This window comes from Microtus oregoni, unplaced genomic scaffold (genome assembly GCF_018167655.1).
Source record: "Microtus oregoni isolate MIOR12 unplaced genomic scaffold, Mior012 000001F_ref0000356, whole genome shotgun sequence".
In the NCBI taxonomy this organism is placed as follows: domain Eukaryota; kingdom Metazoa; phylum Chordata; class Mammalia; order Rodentia; family Cricetidae; genus Microtus; species Microtus oregoni.
The window spans coordinates 93,349,197-93,371,058 of NW_024543060.1; the positions used below are offsets into that span (position 1 = coordinate 93,349,197).

The 21,862-nt window shown below is 45.4% G+C and overlaps 1 protein-coding gene and 1 non-coding gene across 4 annotated transcripts in view; one reads left to right on the forward strand and one right to left on the reverse strand.

Annotated features, from left to right (window-relative positions):
* Positions 1–11,919: 11,919 nt before the first annotated feature.
* On the reverse strand, positions 11,920–12,024 carry LOC121464944. The gene has a single exon (XR_005976591.1). It is a non-coding gene; the product is annotated as a U6 spliceosomal RNA (small nuclear RNA).
* A 5,370-nt stretch (positions 12,025–17,394) lies between these two features.
* The window catches only part of Btbd11 (BTB domain containing 11), a 238,809-nt gene continuing 234,341 nt past the window's right edge, over positions 17,395–21,862 (forward strand). For all 3 annotated transcript variants that reach the window (XM_041674693.1, XM_041674710.1, XM_041674702.1), the window contains exon 1: positions 17,395–18,975. In XM_041674693.1, the coding sequence (XP_041530627.1) occupies positions 17,811–18,975 (1,165 nt within the window). In that variant the 5' untranslated portion in view covers positions 17,395–17,810. The remainder of the gene's footprint in view (positions 18,976–21,862) is intronic.

A 21,862-nucleotide genomic window follows, 5' to 3' on the forward strand; every position in this document is an offset into this window, starting at 1 on the left:
ACAAAATATTAGCATGATGAAAAAGAACAGATCAGTCTTCAAGTCTCTAGGTATCCAGAGACCATGCTAAAGAAACCAAGGCATCTCAAATACCATCTGGGCTCTTCAATTTTGAGGTTAGAAGAGTTTAGATTTGAACAGTTTGAGTTTAAGACATGAATCAGTTATCTCCATTGCTACTACAAGGCTGTCTAATAACTGACCATGAAACCTCAATGACATATCTTCATAAATATTTAGCTCACCAGCTTGCCTGGTTTGGCCACTCTGGACTGAGCTGGGCTCACTCACATGGCTGTGGTCAGCTGGACTTCAGCTGGTAGGCTCTGCTGGTCTGGCCAGGCTGGCTCACGGATGACATCACTGGCTATTGGCCGAGCCGTGATGGCCTTAAATGAGACAGCTGACTCTTCATTCTGGTGGGTGCCTTTCTTCTAAGGAGGCGGGAGAGACTTTGGAGGTGATGTGAAGCAGGCAAATGTTTCATCAAGTGTCTGCTTGCACTCCATTCCTGGGGCCTTTGGTTAAAGCAAATCCCACACTGTTTCCAGATTCCAGGGAACCGTTATACTGACAGAAACGGGGAAGCCACGCGGCAAAGGGTGTGGAGGGGGAGAAGGATGAGATCCAGGACTGCGGTTGCTCTCACTAAGGAAACAACCAAATGGAAACTTTCCCGTTTCTACCAATTTACTGCTGCATTAAAACGCAATTAGAAAGCAATGCGTTGGGGGTGGAGGAGATGGGCTCGCTCACGAAAATCACTTACCAAGCAAGCCTGAAGACCTGAGCTGGAGCCTTGGAATCTAGAGTAGATGAAAAGAACTGACGACCCAGAATTGTCCTCTGCCTTCCACATGTACACTGTGGCACACTCACACACACACACACACACACACACACACACACACACTCATACACACTCACACGCAGACACACTCACACAGATACACTTACACACACTCACACGCACACACACACACACACACGCCAGTAATAATATTTTTAAAGAAAGCAATACTTTCGAAGGTTAGTGGCATCCGGAGTAAAATCACTGCAAAGCCATCCCTGTCGGGTCCCAGACAACAACTCCAAGCTCAGCTTGAACCCCTCCCCATCTCTTCCTGTGTTCCAGCCACACTGGCCAAACGTTCTGTCTTAGGACTTGGAGTATTCTCTTTCCTTTACTGGGGAAGCTCACCACCCCAGCCTGATTCTGTATTTGAAGACCTCCTGTCCCTTTGCCATCCGCCTCTTCCTTTTCCTCTAAGGCAGCGAGCAACAGCTTAGCCACTGACAACTGACCATGGATTCATGAGTACCACACAGAACCTCATTTAGACATCTTCTTAAGCTCAAGCTCCCATATAACCAACTCTGAAATACACTCACCTCGGTGCCACCCGATCTGGGGGAGAGCAGGAGACTGTCACATTGATGAGATCATGTCCTTATGAAGATTTGTCTTTGCTGTTACAAACACCCGAGAGAGAGGGTTTAAGATGTGAAAGATTGCGGTCTACAGCACCAAACACCTCAGTCCGTGGTTAGCTGCCTCCATTGCTTTGAGGCCTATGGTAAAGCAGAAATCTCACAGAGGGAGGTGGAGGGGAGCAGAGGTGCTCACTGTGTGGGAACCAGGAAGCAAAGAGGAGTCACCGAAGAAGGGGTGAAGGCCAAGGAATTCCCTTTGGGGACACGCCCGACTTCCACAGAATCGCCACTTCCTGATAATCTATCCACAATTTAAACCCTTCAATAGTTAAAACTAAAAAACAAACACTCATGAGTTAACTGTCTCTAAAACTCCCCTCACAGACATGTCCTTTTGTATGTCTGGGTCTGATGGAGTTGACAAGGTTAAACATAACGAATACATACATGTGCATATTTGTACGTCACCATCACTACGCATGGCTCCACCCACAAACAGATACAGACAATACTGTGCAGCCCGTGGCTAGGGTTCTATCCAGGAATGAGAAGGAGCCTGTCAAAGCGAACTGATTGTGAGCATACACTTGCAGAATTACAGAAACTTCAAGGAGCTAAGACTTGAACTCTTGGCCACTGACTCCAAAGCCTACTTGTCCTTGATCACATTCATGTATTTAGTTATTCAGCAAATCAATACTTAGTGCTTACTGTGTTCCAGGCACTGGTACATATCACTGTGCTGAGAAAGTGTCATTCAAACCGAGACTTTGATTTTGGTGCATGAAAAGGAGCACAAAGAAATCAAAATATATACCTCCTGCTTTTATCTACATGTTCTTTTTCTTCTGAAGGCTGCTAGGTGGAGAACACACATGTGCCTTCAGTGTTGCGTGCTTAATTTTCAGTACCAACTTCATTTGTATGCATATCATTTGTTTAATGAGATTGCAAATTACTTGAGATTAGGAGTATCTCTTATTCATTATTGAGCTCCAATATTAAACATGACTGCACCGCCTGTGGTTAGGAGAGTAATGAGCATACTGGGATCAATAGATTCCCGTTGGATGAAACAGAATTAATATTAGGATTTTTGGGGTTGTAAGCAAAAGAATTCTATCTTATGTGACTTGAGCAAGAAAGGGACTTCCTGGCAGGAGAGAGTTACAGCCACCATTGTCATATAGGAACCAAGAGAGGTGACCCAGAAGAAGCACAGCCAAAGCTTCCACGGCCTGCACACTCCTGTACACACAGTGTCTACTCCAGGGCTCCGGATGCTGACGTTCCCAACAGGACAACTGTATCAGCTAGGTTATCCTGGAGCAGCAAGCAGCCCCTGCATTGCATGTCTTAGATGATACTGTTTTTCACTTTCCTTGTGCCTTCCACCATCTCTCCTGTCCTCAGAGTTGCTAAAGGTCCTAAACTCCTGTCCACACCTCAAACATACCTGACCTCACCTAAAAGAACTGACCTCTGACCTCTTTAAGGGGTGCTGTCAGGCCCTTAAACATATTTGTGTTCTTAGTGAATATACATTGCCAAAGCAACAGTCATTCTTTTTGCTACAAGGGAAACTTGTTATCTGCTTGGGAACTCTCCCTATGATAAGAAACCAAAGCTTCCAACCCAGACACATCCAAATACTCTCTCAAGTTGATCTCCTGAAATGAGATTTGAAGAGTCTACAGCTCAGTCCACCCTCTTAAAGTCTTTGGAATTCTGAAGTAGAGATCCCGTTAAGCTATGCTTAGATGTGAGATAATAAATGTGCTGTTTGAAAGCTCCCCATTTTGGAACAATATTTTGTACAGCAACAGTTACTTAGTGTATTCTTTTGTTTATTCAATAAATAGGCACGAGTGTGCCGAGAGGCCCCTAGGACATATATAAGTGATCACAGCAGAACTTAATTTGGGGGATTGGAGAGATGTCTCAGTGGTTTGGAGCCACTATTCAGAGATCTTGAGTTCGATTCTCAGTACCCGTGTAGGGTTTCTCATAACCACTTGTAATTCCAGCTCCAGGGGGTCTGATGCCCTCTTCTGGCCTCCTCAAGCACTACACTACAAACCCACATGCACACACACACACACACACACACACACACACACACACACATACGTAAAGGAAAATAAAATGTTTTCAAAATTTTATTTCAACTCTTATCGAGTTAATTAATAAAAATATGTTTCTATTTAGCAGAAACTGTGTGTGTGTGTGTGTGTGTGTGTGCATGATTGCTCACCACAGTGTGTATGTGGACGTCACAGAACAAAGTGTGGGAGTCAGTTTTCTTTTACCGCGTGGATCTTGGGGCCTGAACTCAGTCATCAGGCTGGGCAGCAAGTGCATTTGCCCCCAGAGCCACTTCACCATCCCCTAAACAGGGCTTTCATATGCAAATGTTTGTCATGAATCTCTAAAAGTGAGAAAGAGTATTCAGTGGCACACAAACTTCAATCTTTCCTAACATTCTGTGGAACACACATTGGGAAATTCTCTATAAGTTCAACAAACAATGATTAAAGTTGTGATCCTAAAGACTTCTGTGTCTGTATAAAATTCCATAGCAGGTCTTGCCCCTTTGTTCAGTATGGAATTAATAGCTGTTCTTCTTCTTTTATTTTTTTGCCCCCTGCACACTCGTACTGTTTTATTTAGCAAGCACTGGCTGATTCTCTACCATGTGGGCAGGTTCTCCGAGCACCAGAGTGAAGCCTCGGGCTGTGGAGCTGCTGTGCTTGTCCTTAAGTGTATTTGGAGACATGCTAATTGCTTCTTTTTGTGATCAATGGTTTCAGCTACAATATTTAGGCAAAGAGCAAAGGAGAGGAATAATGGGGTTGGTGAGCGTTAACATCCCAGCCTTGCAGAGCGGGTAATGCCTATTGAAGCAAGGCACTGTCCTCAAGGGCAGGAAACATAATCGGTATTGAAATAGTGCCTGAAACACTTCATTGGACAGTGTTTAAAATGTTTAAAGGGTGCTTGGAATAAACAAAGCTCTGAAAAAGGTCTTTCAAGTTTTTCAAGTCAATATGAAATTTTGGTGTGCTTTTTCCTCAACTACCACTGCCCTCTCCATAACAGCCTGCTTGAGAGAGCAAGCGAGGGAAACAGGGCTTTTGTCTGCCTGGCCTAACGTGGCTCAAGAGTCTGGTACTTCTGATCAAAAGCAGAGCAGGTGGGGGGCACAGGGGTGTCTACCTTGCATATGAAGCAGGTTGAATCGGCATCCCTATTTTATATTTGGAGTGTTGCTTCTGAGAAATCCACATGATGCTCCCAAATATAATAAATATAATATTATAATATAAATATAATAATGAAATCGTAAGTGCACCAACTTCTCTGTGATGTCTGTGCTTGGTTGTCAACTAGACTACATCTGGAGTTAACTAAAACCCAAGCGGCTGGGTTCACCTGTGAGGGATTTTTCTTAATTAAATCATTTGAAGCAGGAAGACCAGGCTTTAATCCGGGCCACATGGAAGAAGGAAGCTTTTGCTCCTTGTCTGCTTGCCCTTGCTCTCGCTGGCAAGTCCATTCCTTGCATGAGAGCCTACATCTTCAGGATTCTAGTGCATACTAAAGACCAGCTGAGACATCTAGCCTTGCGGACAGAATAATTACTGGATTTGTGGATTTTCCATTGTCAGACAGACATTGTTGGATCAGTTGGATCACACCCTGTAAGCCTAATAAATCCCAAATACATATAACATAATTGTTATATATTATATATAACACATAATTTATATTTAAATATATAAATACTTTTATATTTATATAAGTATATATTTTATATATACTAATATTTATCCAAGCAAATATATAAGTATAAAAATTATTAAGTTTTTTATATTTATATAAATATGAATAAGATAAATATATTTTGCATATATTTTGTGCATATGTATCTACATTTCCCTCTACATATATATGTGTATTTATTTATTTATTATGTATACAATATTCTGTCTGTGTGTATGCCTGCAGGGCAGAAGAGGGCACCAGACCCCATTACAGATGGTTGTGAGCCACCATGTGGTTGCTGGGAATTGACCTTTGGAAGAGGAGGTAATACTCTTAACCTCTGAGCCATCTCTCCAGCCCTGTATATTTATATATATAAAAATAAGCATCTAAATTAAAGTAATGAAAATGCCAAGCCATAGAGAATTACCTACAATGTATGTGACAGAGAAAGGATTGTCTGCTGAAATTCCATCTATAGTTCATGACAATAAAGAATAAAAACCTCCTTTTTATTTTAGACAAAAAAGGGGGAAATGTGGTGATATCTTGTTTGTACTCTAACAAATAAAGCTTGCCTGAAATCAGAGAGTGGAGTGAGCCACAGCCAACTAGCACCTTGCTAACTCCTCAACTGAAAAAGGGCTGGACTCCTGTCTCCTCCTGCCTTATAGTCCTCTGTCCACCCAGCCATATCACTTCCTGTCTGTCTGTACAGACCTCCAGACCTCTATGGTTAACCAGTGGCTAGCTCCGCTCTCTGATCTTCAGGCAAGCTTTATTTGTTAGAGCACAAACAAGATATCACCATAACTAGCTGCACAAGCATATAGACTTGCATTCAGATCCCCAGAACCCATAGAAAAGCCAGGAACAATGGTCCCTAGAGCTCATGGGCCACCCAGTCTAGCCAGTTGGTGAGTTCTAGATTCAGTGAGAAATTCTGTATCAGAAAAAAAAAAAGTTGGTAATACTTGAGAAAGATTGCACTGATGTCTGGTCTCCACTGGCTCATGCATTCTCTCTCTCTCTCTCTCTCTCTCTCTCTCTCTCTCTCACACACACACACACACACACACACACACACACCCGTGGGAGAGAGCAAAGAGTATAGTGATTGTGGGTGATAGGTGAATAGAATGTTTATTAACTTTCTGTCTGAATGAAATCAAAATTAAAAAGCAAGAAAATATACGAAAACATTTAAGGGTGGGAAATCTGATACAATTGGATGAAAAGTTAGAGGCTAGATCAGTGTATTCAGTGTGGTGATACTGGCTAAAATACTGGGCTTGGCTGACAGCAGCTGCATTCATTTTCCGTCGCCGTGATAGTATGTCATGGCCAAAAGCAATGGACCGGAGTTTTCGGCTCACTGTTCTTCATGTCATTGTGGCCTGGAAAACGTGGCATGGGGCAGAAGCAGGAACACAGCTGATCTTATTTCAACTGCACACAGGGCAGGGCAGGGCAGGGGAGGGGGAGGGGAGAGAGAGAGAGAAAAAGAGAGAGAGAGAGAGAGAGAGAGAGAGAGAGAGAACAGAAGGTGACCTGAGGCTATAAACCCTCAGATCCCACCAACTGACACCCTTTCTCCAGCAAGGTCCTATTGCCTAAAGGTTTCATAGCCTCCACCAACAGTGCTGGGAACCGGGTATTGAAACACACGGACCTCTTAAGGGCTCATTCAACCACCACAGTAGCTTTTGTTGGCGTTTTTCTGTACACTTGGTATTTTCCTAAATTCTTACATGCATCAACTCATATCCCCAATCCTATCAGATTGGCTGTCATTATGATCTTCCCAGCAGAAAAAAAAAAAAATTAACACTGGTTGGGGGTATTGCTCAACGCATGCCTAACCAGCACGCACAAGGTCCTAAATTCAACCTCCTGAATTACAAAAGAAATAGATATGCATATAAATTTAGTTTAGTACAAATTTGTAGGTTGGACGTACAACTGAAAATATTACACTGCCAGTATTTAAACCTGGGTCTTTGTGACCTTGAGTAGAACATTTAGAAGCTCGCAGAGGAAAATGCAAAAGGCAACTCCAGCAGTTGCCGCTGATGTTGCTTATAGCTAGCAATTACTGCTAAGTCCTGCCCCGGAGGTGCGTGTTCAAGGCTTCAAAGAAGGAATGCAAATGGCGGAGCCAGCTCCGTAGGGCAGAAGAGAAGTGTGGTTAGAAAAATGTGGAAGAGGGGTCAACAGACACATCTTTTTTTTTTTTTTTTTTAAACGTACTAGCATTTAATACGAAGGGGGCCATGTTGGTAAAGACATTGCCTATGTTTAAGGAGCTATAACGTGTTTTAGGGACTGAGGAACCTGGTGGCTGAACAGGAAGGAAGATGATGAAGTTGGACAGAGAGACTAGCACTATTCCTTTCTGATACCGATGAGACTCGTTTTAGAAAAGGATCCTTCCAGCAGAGTAGAATCGGGGAGGAAATGAGGTCCAATGAGGGACTCCTGAGAACTGTGTGCAGGAGGTGATGGACTGGGCTACCAGAGAAAAGACAGCGGGAATGATGGGGAATACCGGTGAAGCTTTGCCTCTCAAAATGTGCGGTGTTGCAGTGCGAGTCCCTATAATAGTCACGGCTTACAGTACTGTATTTACTTAGGAATGGCATACCTTCCTGTGCTCACAGCTTGTCGGGGCTCTTTCACTATTCTGCCTTACCTACCCAATTCACGTGATTCAAGCCTCCAGAGACTGAGCGGGGCTAGCTAATGAGAGGCCCTAGCAGAAAACAGAGGTGGGTGGGGCTTACAACCTGGTCCCCCAACCTCAGACTGTCTTCTGAGAGCAACAGCTGCAGCTTCCTACCTGAGAGTCCTACCTAAAGAGTCCTAATCCCGACTTTTAAACCTTGCCGCCGAGCTTTTGAAGTTTTTGGATTCAAGTAATGGTGTAGAAGGAAGGCACAGTTAGGCACAGTGAGGCTGAGGAATTTGCTTGAGGCTGCTTGGGTGGGGAGAAGAGCCAGGCTCTAAACTCAAGAGACATTGCTTGGTACAGCTGTGCGCACGTGCCTGGCAGATGCTGGGAGAGATGAGATGAGCCGCAGTGAATATGGCTGCTTGGAATGGTGGTTGCTGGGATAGTCAATACACTTTCTGTTTATAAACTGCTGATGGATGAAGTCCTTAGTCCTTAGATTGACTGGAAGGGTTTGAAATCTAGGGCAGAAAATAGTTTTATTTTCTATGGGAAAGTTTAATGACTTTGGTAAAAATCAGTATCTGCTTATTGTAAAAAGTTCGGGGTGCTTTTTTTTTATGTTGTTGTATTGTTTTGTTTTGAGAGAGGGTCTCTATACATAGCCCTGGATGTCCTGGAACTCACTAATAGACCAAGCCTGACTGTTAGGACTAGACGGTATGCAACACTATGCCTGACTAGAATTAAAAAAAATATACAAAACTCTTGGGAGTAGTTGGGGAAGAGAAAAGAAAATGATAAAGATATATTGCATGAAAAAAAGTAATTAAAAACCCACTACAAATCTCAAGAATCTGATTATAGCTAGTGTTTTCATCCTTTCAAGAAAGCTCTTAGTCATGCATTTATTAGTTTTCCATAAAGCATTTTTTCTGCAAGTAAGATCACGTGTGAGTGCATGAGGACACACTTTGTGCACACACGCACCCGGAAGCTTACACTTGAAACATTTCTCTGAACACCGACAAGATAGGCTGTGGAAATAAAGGCCATCATTGTTACTCTTTGAAGCTGCTTAATATTCCCTCATATGAGTAGACTATAATCCTTTCCATTTTCTTTACTAAAAGGCATTCCCAAATCCTATGTTAAAAAAATTATTCAAAGCATCTTACGTTGCTTTTGAAAAAGATGCAAAGAACACCTGGAGTAATTTTTTTTTTTTTTGAAAATCACAAGGGATGAGCATTTGATACTCACTAGCAAGCCACCCTTCCCCAAGAGAACCCAATACTGTGTTGGCACACAAAGCTAGCTAGGCACCTGTGATGCTTAGGACGACTCAACAGATTCTAGAGTCACCAAGATGACAACCCTCCAGACACATCTGCGGGGAAGTTTCCCAGTTGGGCTAAGTGAGGTGAGAAGACCCAGGATGGCTCATGGACTCGGGGCCCAAGCTGAGGCAAAGGAGACAGTGACTTGAACACCGACTCAGCTACTGTCCGTCTCTCTTGCTTCCGGACTCTGGATGCAATGCTACGGGGCCAAATGCTCTTCCTTACGTATGATTCCTCCGTCCAGATGGGGAAATTCACCCCCAAGGTGCAAAGCGAATCCTTCCTTTCTTTTACACTCTTGTCAAGGACTTTGTCTCAACAAGAGAGGAGTAACTGGTACAAAACTTTTTTCAGTCTTTGGTATCCAATAGGCCAAATAACTCCAGTTATACAGTATCACGGCTTTTGCTTATTTTAACCTGTAGTGTATTATACATTTGCATTTTAAAAGATAACAGGTATAGAGGAGTTTTGAGGCCTTCTTTAGGTGCAAAGAGGCCCATCCCAAAATTACTCACACACACGAGTAAATGAGCAGAAACAACTAAACTGGAAAACAATATGTCAAAGAACAAACAAGCATGAGATTCCTAATTTTTTGTGTATATTCAGTGTACAATGTCTGATATTTTCACATCTGTATATAACATACATTGTACCCTTTCCCTCTTCTATCTCCCTCCATGTTCTCTTCCCCTGCATTCCCGTTAGTTCCCTTTGTTCTTGATGCTTCTACTTCTATTTTCGTGTCAGATGTAGAGACACAATCTTATGTACCTACGTGGAATCGAGGAGCTGTATATGAGAGAAATCATATAATACTTGTCTGAAACTAGCTTCATTCATTTTAAATGATCGTCTCCAGTTGCATGCATTTTCTGCAAATTACGTAGCTTTATTCTTCTTACATATATAATACTTTACTGCAAACAATGTAGCTTTATTCTTCTTACATATATGATACTTTTCTGCAAACAATGTAGCTTTATTCTTCTTATATACATGTAACTTTTCTGCAAACAATGTTGCTTTACTCTTCTTACATATATGTCACTCTCTCTTTACTTGTTCCTCTGCCGTTGAACATCTAGCTTGGTTGCATATCTTGGCTGTTCTACACAGTGGTACAATAAACAACGGTGTGCAAGTGTTTCTGCGAAAGACTGACCCGGGGTCCTGGGAGTCATGTGGTAGATCTATTTTTAGTTATGAGGAACCACCATACTTGTTTCCACAGACATTGATACTTCCCATTACCATAGCTGTGTAAAAGGGTGAGCCTTTACCTATATCTGTGCCCATATTTGTTTTTGTTTTCTTAATGACTGACTTTCTGACTAGGATGAGATGGAATCCCAGTGGAATTCTCGTCTGCATTTCTCTGATGGCTAGTGAGGCTGAACATGTTTTCATGTGTTCATTGACCATTTGTATTTATCTTTTGAGAACCGTCAGTTTTCATCACTTCATGATCTCATTTATTGACTGAATTGTTTGATGCCATATGAAGGATGTCATTGGCATTTTGATGATGATGACACTGGATCTGTAAATAGCTTTTGGCCTCTCATCCCTGGACACAGGAAGTCTTTGCGTCCTCTAGTGTCTTCTTCAATGATTCTTCAGTGTTGGAAATTTTTATTCAATAGAATATTTTATAGACACAAAAGTAAAATAGTTAGGATGAATTTTAATAGCATGGGAGAAACTATTGCACTATAAAGCTTGAAGAAATGTTTGAGGAAAAAGTCAGAATGCAAAATAATTTACAGAATAATCCTGTGGTAGTTATGATGGGGGGACATTTCATGAGAATGTCCCCCACAGGCTCAAGTATCTGAACTTGGTTCCCATTTGGTGGCATGATCTGGGGAGACTGAGGAGAGTTTGCATTGGAGGAGGTCTTTGGAAGCTTAAAGGCTTGAGCTGTCTTAAGTTCCCTCTCTCCCCTTGGGCTCCTGGTTAAGATGTGAGCGTTCACTTTCTGCTCCAGCTGCCTGCTGCCTCGGCTGCACCACCATGGACTCAAACACTCTGGAACCGTAAGTCCAAATAAACTCTTCTGTACGTTGTCTTGGCCGTAGTGTTTTATTATATATGGCAAGAGAAAAGTAATGAGAACAAATCCCAACTGTGTTAATACATTCACATTCATGGACACACGCATACACCTCCCAGAGAAAACAGCAGGGGGAAAATTTAAAAGGCAGAAGGCAGCTCAGATCATTAGTGTTGGTTATCTCTGTCAAGTGCAATTTTGAATGTTTTTATTTCTCCTCCTCCTTCTCATCGAGCCCTCTTCCCCTGCTCCTCCTCTTGCAGGTTGAATTTTCTAATCCATGGGACCTTTATCACTCTGCTGGTGTGCTTATTCGTGGCAGGGTTGGCAGTCACTCATTCTTGATCATTTAATGATGTCAACAAAGGATTTTGCCTGTGTGAAATATTTGGAGATAGACTGTCATTTATCCCCAGTGCGAAGAAATATGGCCATCAGTGTGGGCCCTGTGTGAGACGCAAGGTCCCAGCTCTTAAAGAGCGGAGTCTCTGGAAGGGAAAGAAGACACAAGTGTACATCTGAAGCTTCAGAGGAGAAAAAAGCATTTCTGAGAGTCATGGCAAGGCCTTCAAGCTGGGATAGATTTATTTTATAACTAATATTTGTTTTCCTTTCTTCTGACTCCATAAGTAGTAAACGCTTTGTGCAAAAAATAGGCAAGTGTAGAATATATTATCTTTTTTTTTTTAGGGGCCATGCTAATCTTCTCTGTATCGTTCCAATTTTAGTATATGTGCTGCCGAAGCGAGCACTAGAATATATTATCTTAAGTTGGGTTTCTATGGCTGTAAAGAGACATAACCGCAACAACTCTTAGGAAGGAAAACATTTAATGGGAGTTGGCTTACAGTTTCAGAGATTTAGTCCGTTATTGTTATGGGGAGAAGCATGGTATGTAGTGACATTTCATTTGTATTTTAATAAATAAAGCTTGCCTGAAGATGAGAGAGTAAAACAGCTGCCCTGGCCAGCCTTTCAGATCAGGCAGTGGTGACACACACTTTTAATTCTAGTAGCCACAATAGTTTGCCATAGAAATCGGGGGTGCATGCCTTTAATCCCAACACGAGAGAGGAATATAAGATGGGAGAAGACAGCTATCAGTCAGTCTCATTCTGACGATTCCTGGAGGAAGGATCACCATTTTCAGACTGAGGTAGAGGTAAGAGTCAGAAGGTAAGAGCCAGTGACTGGTTGCTTTGCTTTTATAGTGTTCAGGTTGAACCCCAATATCTGTCTCTAGGTTTTTATTACTCATACTGCAATGGCAGAATGCAGGCAGATATGGAGGAAATGAGAGGTCTATGTCTTTACACACAGGCAGCAGGAAAAAGACTGCCACACTGGGCACGGATTGAGCATATACGAGACCTCAAAGCCTGCCTGTTGTGGAATATTCGCTGAAGGTGTGTTTCATTCATTTATGCTATGGAGTATTTGTTTAATGATGCAAAAACGTCCTGCGTTCTTTTATGTTGCATTTGTTTAACTGTGGAGCTGTGTTATTTGCCTGCATGAAACACCTGATGGTTTTAATAAAGAGCCAAGCAGCCAATACCACGGCAGGAGAAAGGATAGATGGGACTGGCAGGCAGAGAAATAAATATGAGGAGAAATCTGGGAGGAAAGGATCAAGGATTGAGGATTGAGAGAAGGAGGAGGACTCCAGGGACCAGTCACACAGCTACACAACCAAAGAAAGGTATATGGAATAAAGATAAAAGCCCAGAGGCAAAAGGTAGTTGGTATAATTTAAGCTAAGAAAAGCTGGCAAGAAACAAGCCATGCTAAGGCCAGGCGTTCATAAGTAAGACTAAACCTCCATGTGTATTTATTTGGGAGCTGGATGGCAGGATCCCAAAGAGCAAAGAGTAAAATAAACAAACAAACAAGCAAACAAACTCTATTTTGGTGTCCAAGGTGGTACTCAAATATCTTTAGGGCCTGAGAAGACTGGGGGAAAGAAAAAGAAAAAGAGGGTATGGCTTCTTTAAGAGTTTGTGCCAGACAGTGAGCCCTTGAACATCCATAGGAACAAAAAACTAAGTATACATACATGTTCCTACTCGTGTTTAAGGTATTGTACCTATGTAATTTACTTTAAAATGTAAGGTAAAATTATAGTTTTGGAAAGCTATTATTATAAACTATTTAAGATAATCAAAAAACACAGGTCAGCAGTGAGTCATCTGTAATAATCAAATTTGTAGATCTGTTAGGTATGTTTCCAACAGAGATATATTTTAGATAGATAAATAATCTTCAGACACTTCAAAGACCTATGAAATACGCCATTTAAAAGGTGAGACAGTCCTTCAAAGTTCTTGCTTCACTGAAAACCTAACAGATATTCTAGGCCGATAGGCTGAAGATGGATGCCCCTACATTGATTGCAAAGGAACTGTGGGTGACTCTCCGGGCAGCCAGATGTCTGTGTTGTTAGGTAATATCACACCCTTCTGGGTTCTTTGGTGACGTTAAAGACTCATTTGAGTTGCAAGTTGCAGTTTTCCTTAGTTATGATACAAAGTAATTTAAGTATTAAACTTTGGACTCACAAAGGGAAACTCTGAAATATTAGTTTGAAGATGTGCTGAATTTATTTGTGCTATCCACAGCATATTTGTTTAATAATGCAAAGGTGTGTTGCATTCTTTTATGTTGTCTTTGTTTACTTTTGTGGAGTCGTGTTACTTTGCCTATCTAAAACAACTGATTGGTCTAAGCAAAGACCTGAGCAGCTAATAGCAAGGCAGGAGAAAGAAATAGGCAGGGCTATCAGACAGAATAATTAGAAGAAGAAAAGGAGAAGAAGGAGCAAGAAAAGGAGGAGAAGAGAATGCTAGGGACCAGCCACCCAACCAAACAGTCAAACATGGAATAAGAAGGAAAGAAAAAAAAACATACAGAAATAGAAAAAGGTAAAAACCCAGAGGCAAAAGGTAGATGGAATAGTTTAAGAAAAACTAGCTAGAAGCAACCCAAACTAAGGCCAGGCGTGCATAAGTAAGAAAAGTCTCTGTGTATTCATTTTGGAGCTGGGTGGCAGGCCCCCAAAGGGCAAAGAAAAAAATAAAACACTACACCTAGCCAGTACCAGGTTTATCTCACACCACAGAAAAAAAAAAAAAACGAGTCAGCGTGAGGTACATTGCTTTGTGGCGAGATTCCTCCACATACACAAGGCTTCTTCAGGTCTTTGTTCTCTGTGCTGTCCTGGGCACTCATCACCCAAGTGTCTTTGACACATAGACTTGAAGTAGACAAGATGACCAGAAAGTCATGCAGAGAAATGAGAATGGCTCTAGAACAAGCCCTGAGCCGTGGATGGAGATACCTTCTTCAGAATGGCCGAAAAGTGGGCAGCATCAGGAAAAAAACCAAAAACATAAACAAAAACTTTGCACACTCACAAGAGAAGCCGAATCCTAGAGATTGGGAAGAGAGGTGTTTTCCAGGCAGGGAAGAAGGGGAATGGGCATTTGCATAAAGGGACCAGCATCCCCAAAGACATTGCAGGGGATAAAAGAGGCAGCATGCTCTTCATCAGATGGCAAGAAGGATAGAGCCAAGCAATGCAATATTTGTATGTGAGAGAGTGACACACACACACACTGTTGTGTGTATAGTCTGATAGGTTAGGAGGCCAGAGAAGAAGTCGGGTGTCAGGTCATTAAATCTTATACAAAGCATATGATATTACAGAAGGGGAAAGGGGATTTGACAATGGTGTGGGATTCCTGGAAACCAGCTAATCAGGGTGAATTTTAGATACCTGCAAAACCAAAAGAAAAAAAGGACACACACACACACACACACACACACACACACACAGAGAGAGAGAGAGAGAGAGAGAGGGAGAGAGAGAGAGAGAGGGAGGGAGAGGGAGAGAGAGAGAGAATGAGACTCTCCACATTTTTTGATGTGAATGTTTTTGCTATTTTTTGTTTTGTAAGACAAAATGAGACTGGACTGGACTTTGGAAGACTCTCAGATTACATAGTTTGCAGGGAGCAGGAGAGGGATAAGTTGACGTGGATATGTATTAGTCTGGAAACTCCAGGACGTCATGGGATATGTGGGGTAAATAGCAGGTAATCCACAAGTACCCCACTCTCTCACCCTCATCTTCACCGAGATATGAATGACAAATAAAAATTATAGGCATTTAAGGCATACTGCGTGGTGTTTAACACATACATTGTAAGTGATCACCATAATCGAGATAATTAATGTATCTCTCAACTCATACATGTGACCTTTTCCCCTGCCTGATAAGAACACGTACGGAAAGCTTCCCTTATGCATCATTATCCCCTATGGATGCCATGCTGTACACAAGGTCTCTAGAGCTGTAGAACTCAGTAACCCATCCCTGTGAATCTGTATGTTGAACAAATCCCTCTTCTCCTTCCCCCTCGGCACGCAGTCGCCATCATACGCTCTGCTGTCTATTACTGTGAATGTGGTTCTTTTCAGAGTCACACATAGTGAGATGTTTCCCTAGTATAGTGATGTCTTTCAGGTTAGTCATTGGTCGCAAATGGCAAGATTTCCTCCTTTTTTGAAATCTGAACAATGTTTAAGGTCTTGGTTCTTGCAAGTTATGCTTCAGTGAACACGGGGGTGTCAGTAGATAGTGATTTTATTCTTTGGATGAATATCCAGATGTGAGATTACTGGATCATATAGTACTTCTAATTTGTATATTTTTGGGGGGCAATCTTTAGCATTTTTTTCATAATGACTATATTAATTTCCCTTCCCACCAATAGAGGACAAGGTTCCCTTTTCTCCGCACCCTTGCTAGTGCTTGCAGTCTTTTGACTTTTTGATAATTGCAGTCCTAACAGGCATGAGCTGGCAGCTTTTGGGGGTTTTGCTTTGTAGTTTCTCTGATGATCAGTGACGCTGAGTGTCTTCTCACATCCCTGCTGGCCATTGTTGAACAATCCAAACCAGCAGTTCAAAGCGTGCCGTCCCTCATCAACTCATCATATTCACCGCAATTCCCTAGCCCAGCGTGGAATTCACGCAAATAAATAGATGGTAGTGACCCAGTGTAATCAGGGCCCAGAACTTTGAAGATATCCAAGAGGGTGGGGTGGTGGAAACACCCAAGAGAGTCTTGGGAGATCTGGGCGGGCTTCTGATAGAAGCCGGATTGTGTAGGAGCTGTCGATCCTCGAATGAATAAGGCATAGTTTCTCCTAGAGTAGGTGGGGACACACACTAACAAAGGCAATGCCATTAGACACAGAACTGTAGCAGACTCCTCTCTCTCTCTCTCTCTCTCTCTCTCTCTCTTTCTCTCTCCCTCTCTCTCTAGTATCTTTCTTTAGTTGAAAAAGAATGTTCTCCTGCTCAAATTAGCCCTTTTTAAAGCTGAGCTATCTAGAAGATTGTCTGCCAGAACCCCAAAGTGGCAGGGAACCACCTTGCTGGGTGCAAACCCTGGGACTTTAAATAGTGGGTGCACATTCCTGCCTGACCAAACAAAATCCAGTGAGTCCTGGTGACAGGTGGTTTATGACTGTAGATTCGCTTCCCAGTGGCATCCATCAGTCCTCTTCCTCTGCTTTTCTGGTTTATTTCCCTTCACGCTGGAGCAAACCCATGCCGAGACAAGATACCTGCATGAATTAGGGGCCCTGACGAGGGAGGAGAAACATGCTTCTTGTATGGGATGGTGGGAGGCAGAAAGAAATCCAATGTACCAAAACAGAAAGTGACCCTCAGGCAAACACTTTGTGAACCGCTGAGAGTAACAGAGGACTCTCAGCAGCGGGAACTGGGGGAGCAACAATCGCAGGATCGCGGCTTCCACATTTCCTTCTCCCCGCTTCCATAGGTTTCCACATTTCCTTCTCCCCGCTTCCATAGGCCCTGGTTTCACAGGCCACGGCTCCCTCCCGGCTGCAGCCCTGGTCAAGGCCGGGGGGCGTGTCCGAGGGGCGGTGCCGCGTGGAGAAGAGGAATATTTTAAAAGGTAATTAGCATCCTCTGATTCCACTGGCTCTTACACCGCCCTGTTTTGCATATGCCCGCCCTCTGGCTGCCAGGGTTTGCTGGGGCTCAGCAGGGTTTTGCAGCCGCTTGGCTACGGCGTTTTAGTGCGGGGCGGGAGCTCAGGGAGCCGGGAGCCCGCTGCCCGCCGAGCTGCGGCGGCGGTATCTGGGGCGATCTCGGTTCTAGCGACACCGTGGCCAGCACTCAGAGGCTTCTGCGTCCGTTCAGTCCCAGGGAGGAGCGGGCCAGACACTTTTATTTTGGATGAAAGGCGTGAGTCCTGGCAGGAGCTTCTCACCCGGCCTGGCTTGCGGTTCAGTGCACCCCAGCTCTGGTCCCGACTCCAAAAGACGACTTCAGTCTCTGTCGTGTATCTTTCAGTGGTGACGCCTGTGGGAGGCAGGCGAAAGTAGTGGCACTTGCTGGCAACGCCAGGTGGGAAAGTGTCCCTGTGGCCCCCGGTGCCCACAGCGCCTTGCCTTTCCTTCCCCTCGACTCCCCATCGGCCGCAGCATGAAGTGGCGCAGCGATGGCCAGGAGAGGTAAGAAGCCGGTGGTGCGAACGCTGGAGGATCTGACGCTTGACTCGGGTTATGGTGGTGCGGCGGATTCTGTGCGCTCCTCCAACTTGTCTCTGTGCTGTTCTGACTCTCACCCGGCGTCCCCGTATGGCGGGAGCTGCTGGCCGCCTCTAGCTGACTCCATGCACAGCCGGCACAACAGCTTTGACACCGTCAACACTGCCCTGGTGGAAGACTCCGAGGGGCTGGACTGCGCCGGCCAGCACTGCTCGCGGCTGCTGCCGGACCTCGACGAGGTCCCCTGGACCCTCCAGGAACTGGAGTTGCTGCTGCTGCGCTCGCGGGATCCCCGGGCAGGCCCAGCGGCCCCCGGCAGTCTGCCCAAGGACGCACTGGCCAAGTTCTCGATGCTGGTAAGCAGGGCTCTGGTGCGCATCGCCAAAGAGGCGCAGCGCCTGAGCCTGCGCTTCGCCAAGTGCACTAAGTATGAGATCCAGAGCGCCATGGAGATTGTGCTGTCCTGGGGCCTGGCGGCGCACTGCACTGCTGCCGCGCTGGCCGCGCTGTCCCTCTACAACATGAGCAGCGCAGGCGGCGACCGCTTAGGCCGTGGCAAGTCGGCGCGCTGCGGCCTCACCTTCTCCGTGGGCCGCGTGTACCGCTGGATGGTGGACAGCCGCGTGGCGCTGCGTATCCACGAGCATGCGGCCATCTACCTGACGGCCTGTATGGAGAGCCTCTTCCGGGACATCTACACGCGGGTGTTGGCCTCCGGGCTACCCCGTAGCTGTAGCGGCCCCTGCACTGGCTCCAGCTCGGGTTCTGGCCCAGGCACCGGCTCAGGCCCGGGTGCTGCCCCTGCCGCGGATAAGGAGCGCGAGACGCCTGGAGGGGGAGCGGCGAGCGGTGGCCCTTGCAGCGCAGCTAGCAGCGCCAGCGGGGGCAGTAGCTGTTGCGCCCCGCCAGCTACGGCGGCGGCCGTAGTCCCGCCGGCCACAGCCACGGCCCCCGCCGCGGCTGCCGCCGTCGCCAACCATCATCACCACCACCATACGCTTCACGAAGCGCCCAAATTCACCGTAGAGACCCTGGAGCACACGGTCAACAACGACTCGGAAATCTGGGGGCTGCTGCAGCCCTACCAGCACCTCATCTGTGGGAAGAACGCCAGCGGTAAGTGGCTGCACCGATGCCCCCCTTCTCTCACCCAACTCAATCAACTTCGGGTTTAAGTTTGTCTCGTGTCCCCCACCTCCTCCCGCATCTCTCTGGCCACTCGCGCAGTCCGCAGTCTTTGAGGTGGTGGCCAGGCTGGCTAGAAACCCGCAGGTTCATTCCTGAACTCGGGCTCCGCGTAGTTTACACTGGTAATAAAAGTCACCGAGCACACAGGGTTCCGCCCCCCTGTGCAGGGCCAGGAGATGGCTGCTTTTCGCAGCACGCGAGCAAAATCCACTACCCTTTTTATTTTTACACATAATTTGGTATGTTGTTTTATTCTGGTCAGGCTTGAGAAATATCTTCTAGAACCCTGGTTTGACTTAGAAGGTGCCACATTCCAGTGCCACATTCGAGTTTGGTTACGATCTGGAGGAGGTGCGTTCGCTTCTCTGCCTTCTCTGCCATGCAGTTCTCTCCCTTACCCCAGGCCTTCTGGGGTCGCTGTAGGTGCGCTGGGAAGGCATGGCTAGCTGGCTGTGGCGAAGGTGGAAGGGTAGGGGTAGAGCTGGGTGGGCCTAAAAATGTCGAGGGAGGTGTATGTATGTGGTGGTGGTTGTGGGCCGGCGACACTGCATAGCTCCAAGTTTTCCAGAGCAGTTTCTGAGCCCTGGAACCCAGAGCAGGGAGGAGGTGGGAAGACCTGAGACAAGGCCATGAATTCCAATTTCCCCACTCTGGCAGGCGATTTACATCTATCACTTGGTGGGTGAAGGAGCACCACCAAGAACCCGGGGAAGAGGGAGGGGTTATCAGCTAAAGATATCCTTTTCCTCGAGGTTCTGAAATCCCTCCCCACATCGTGCCCCACTGGAGGGCGCTGGGTGGGTTTGAACCTTCGGTCCTGGCAGCAGAGGAGGTGGTACTGGGGCGTTTGTTTTCAGGGGCTCCTGCCGGCGGTCCCTGTCTGCGAAGCCTGAGCTAGACACTTCAAAGCTTCAGTTTTCCACAGGAAATGGTAGAAGAGTAACTGGAGACTCTAAAAGCGAAATAAAACTTTGCTACATATTCCAGGCGGTTTGGCTCGGGTTGCGTGGTTGGAGCGAAAAAGCAGCCTTTCTGGGTAGATTTCATTCATGTTGCAGCCTGTCTGTTTCCTCCAAGCCGTAGGAAAGACGTATCTGGCCTGGCTTGACTTCTTGGGTGCCAACAGTGCGCGTGTGGGTGTGCCCACGCATGTGTGTGCAAGTGCCTTGTGAGTGTGCAAAGAAACGAGCCAGCAGCCTCCTGAGGCATAAAGCTCCAGCTGCAACCGTTTGTAAATTTACTCTGATGAACTCTCTAGATCTACTCACCTGCATGTGATCATAGTGGGGGAGGGGAACAAAAGAGCTACTCCGGCACACATGTGTGTGCGCGCGTGTGTGAGCCTGTGCACGATTGGGGAGGGGCCCTGATCCTGGAGATTCTTCGACTTCTCTGCCAGAGCCCTTCCCCCTCTGTTGCCCTAAGCCATATTCCCCAGAGTACACAGACACGTACAGACATGCACAGACACAGGCACACGTGGCAAGCACACTGGACGTCCCTCTGAGAACGGTGACATCTGGTGACAAAGCCTGAGGTTTCCTGTGTGCTTTTTCAGAACCGGGCATCCACCTGCAAACCCCGGAGTTTTAAATTGTTCTTTGTTTGGAAGACTACCCTCGCTCAGAAAGCACAGACTTGCTTAGTCTTCCTCCCCCTGTAGTGCCCCCTCCCCCAGTCATCCCTTAACCAGAGTTACCTCAGCACTACAACTCCTTCCTTGCTTCCTCTCGAGTTTTTTTTTCTTCCTCGATTTTCTTTTCTGGGGAGTGCGGGGATTCACATCCCCCTTCGCCACCCCGAGGAAGCCCTAGGCTGCAAACATTTGCATCCTGTCCCACCTCTGTCTGTCCTTCTCCTAAACTGGGACTTGGGGTGACTTTGCTGGGCCCCAGCCCACTTGTCTGCAGAATGCAGGTTTCAATAAACAATATACCCCCAGCTTCTTCACAGCTCTGTCAGTAGCCAATCTTTTTCCAAATGGATTTTACTTTTAGGATCTTTAACCTCTTTTAAAGAACAGCATTTATGTTTCTCCCTTTTTTTGAGTAAGGCTAATTTAAGGAGAGGGAAAACCACAGGGTTGGTTTTGGGCAGGGTGAATGAGTGGCGGCTGGGCCTTGAAGCCATCACAGACTTCCCCCACACCACACATCTTAACTTCTGGGGCTCAGGGCTCTTCCTTCTGCCCTTTCTGGCCCAAGACATACTGGTATTTCGTCCTGATCTCTTAATCTCTCCATGGGCTTGTTCAAAATGGCCAGGCATGCATACAGAAGAGCTAAGAAATGAGTGATTAATGTTTCAGGCATCCAAAACATAGCCTGAACATCAAGCCTGTTTCTCTAGCTGTTTTGTGTGGCAGCCTGTCTGATATGCAAGCCTGACTGAGGACCACACACCTTCCATAACAGATTTTCCCTCTTTTGACTCACTAACATCACTTATTTGTTCATTTGTGGATTCATCTGTTCTTCAATATTTATTGAACAGTTTTTAAATGCCAGGGAATGAGCAGACACTGGGTAAAAGGCAAAAACAGCCAACCCATTCCCAGGATCATTTCTTACATATTGATCTTCTGCGTTCCTTTTGTCTAGTACTACCATCAGGGATGTAGCTCAGTTGATGGACCGCTTGCCTAGCATGTGCGGAGCTCTGGGTTCAATCCCTAGCACTGAATAAGCATCTTAGGCATGTCATATTAGCAGGCAGAAGTGGAGATAGAAAAATCAGCTGCATAGCAAAGTTTGAGGCCAGTCTGGGATGCATGACACCTTGCCTCAAACAAATAAACAAATAAACAAAATGTACT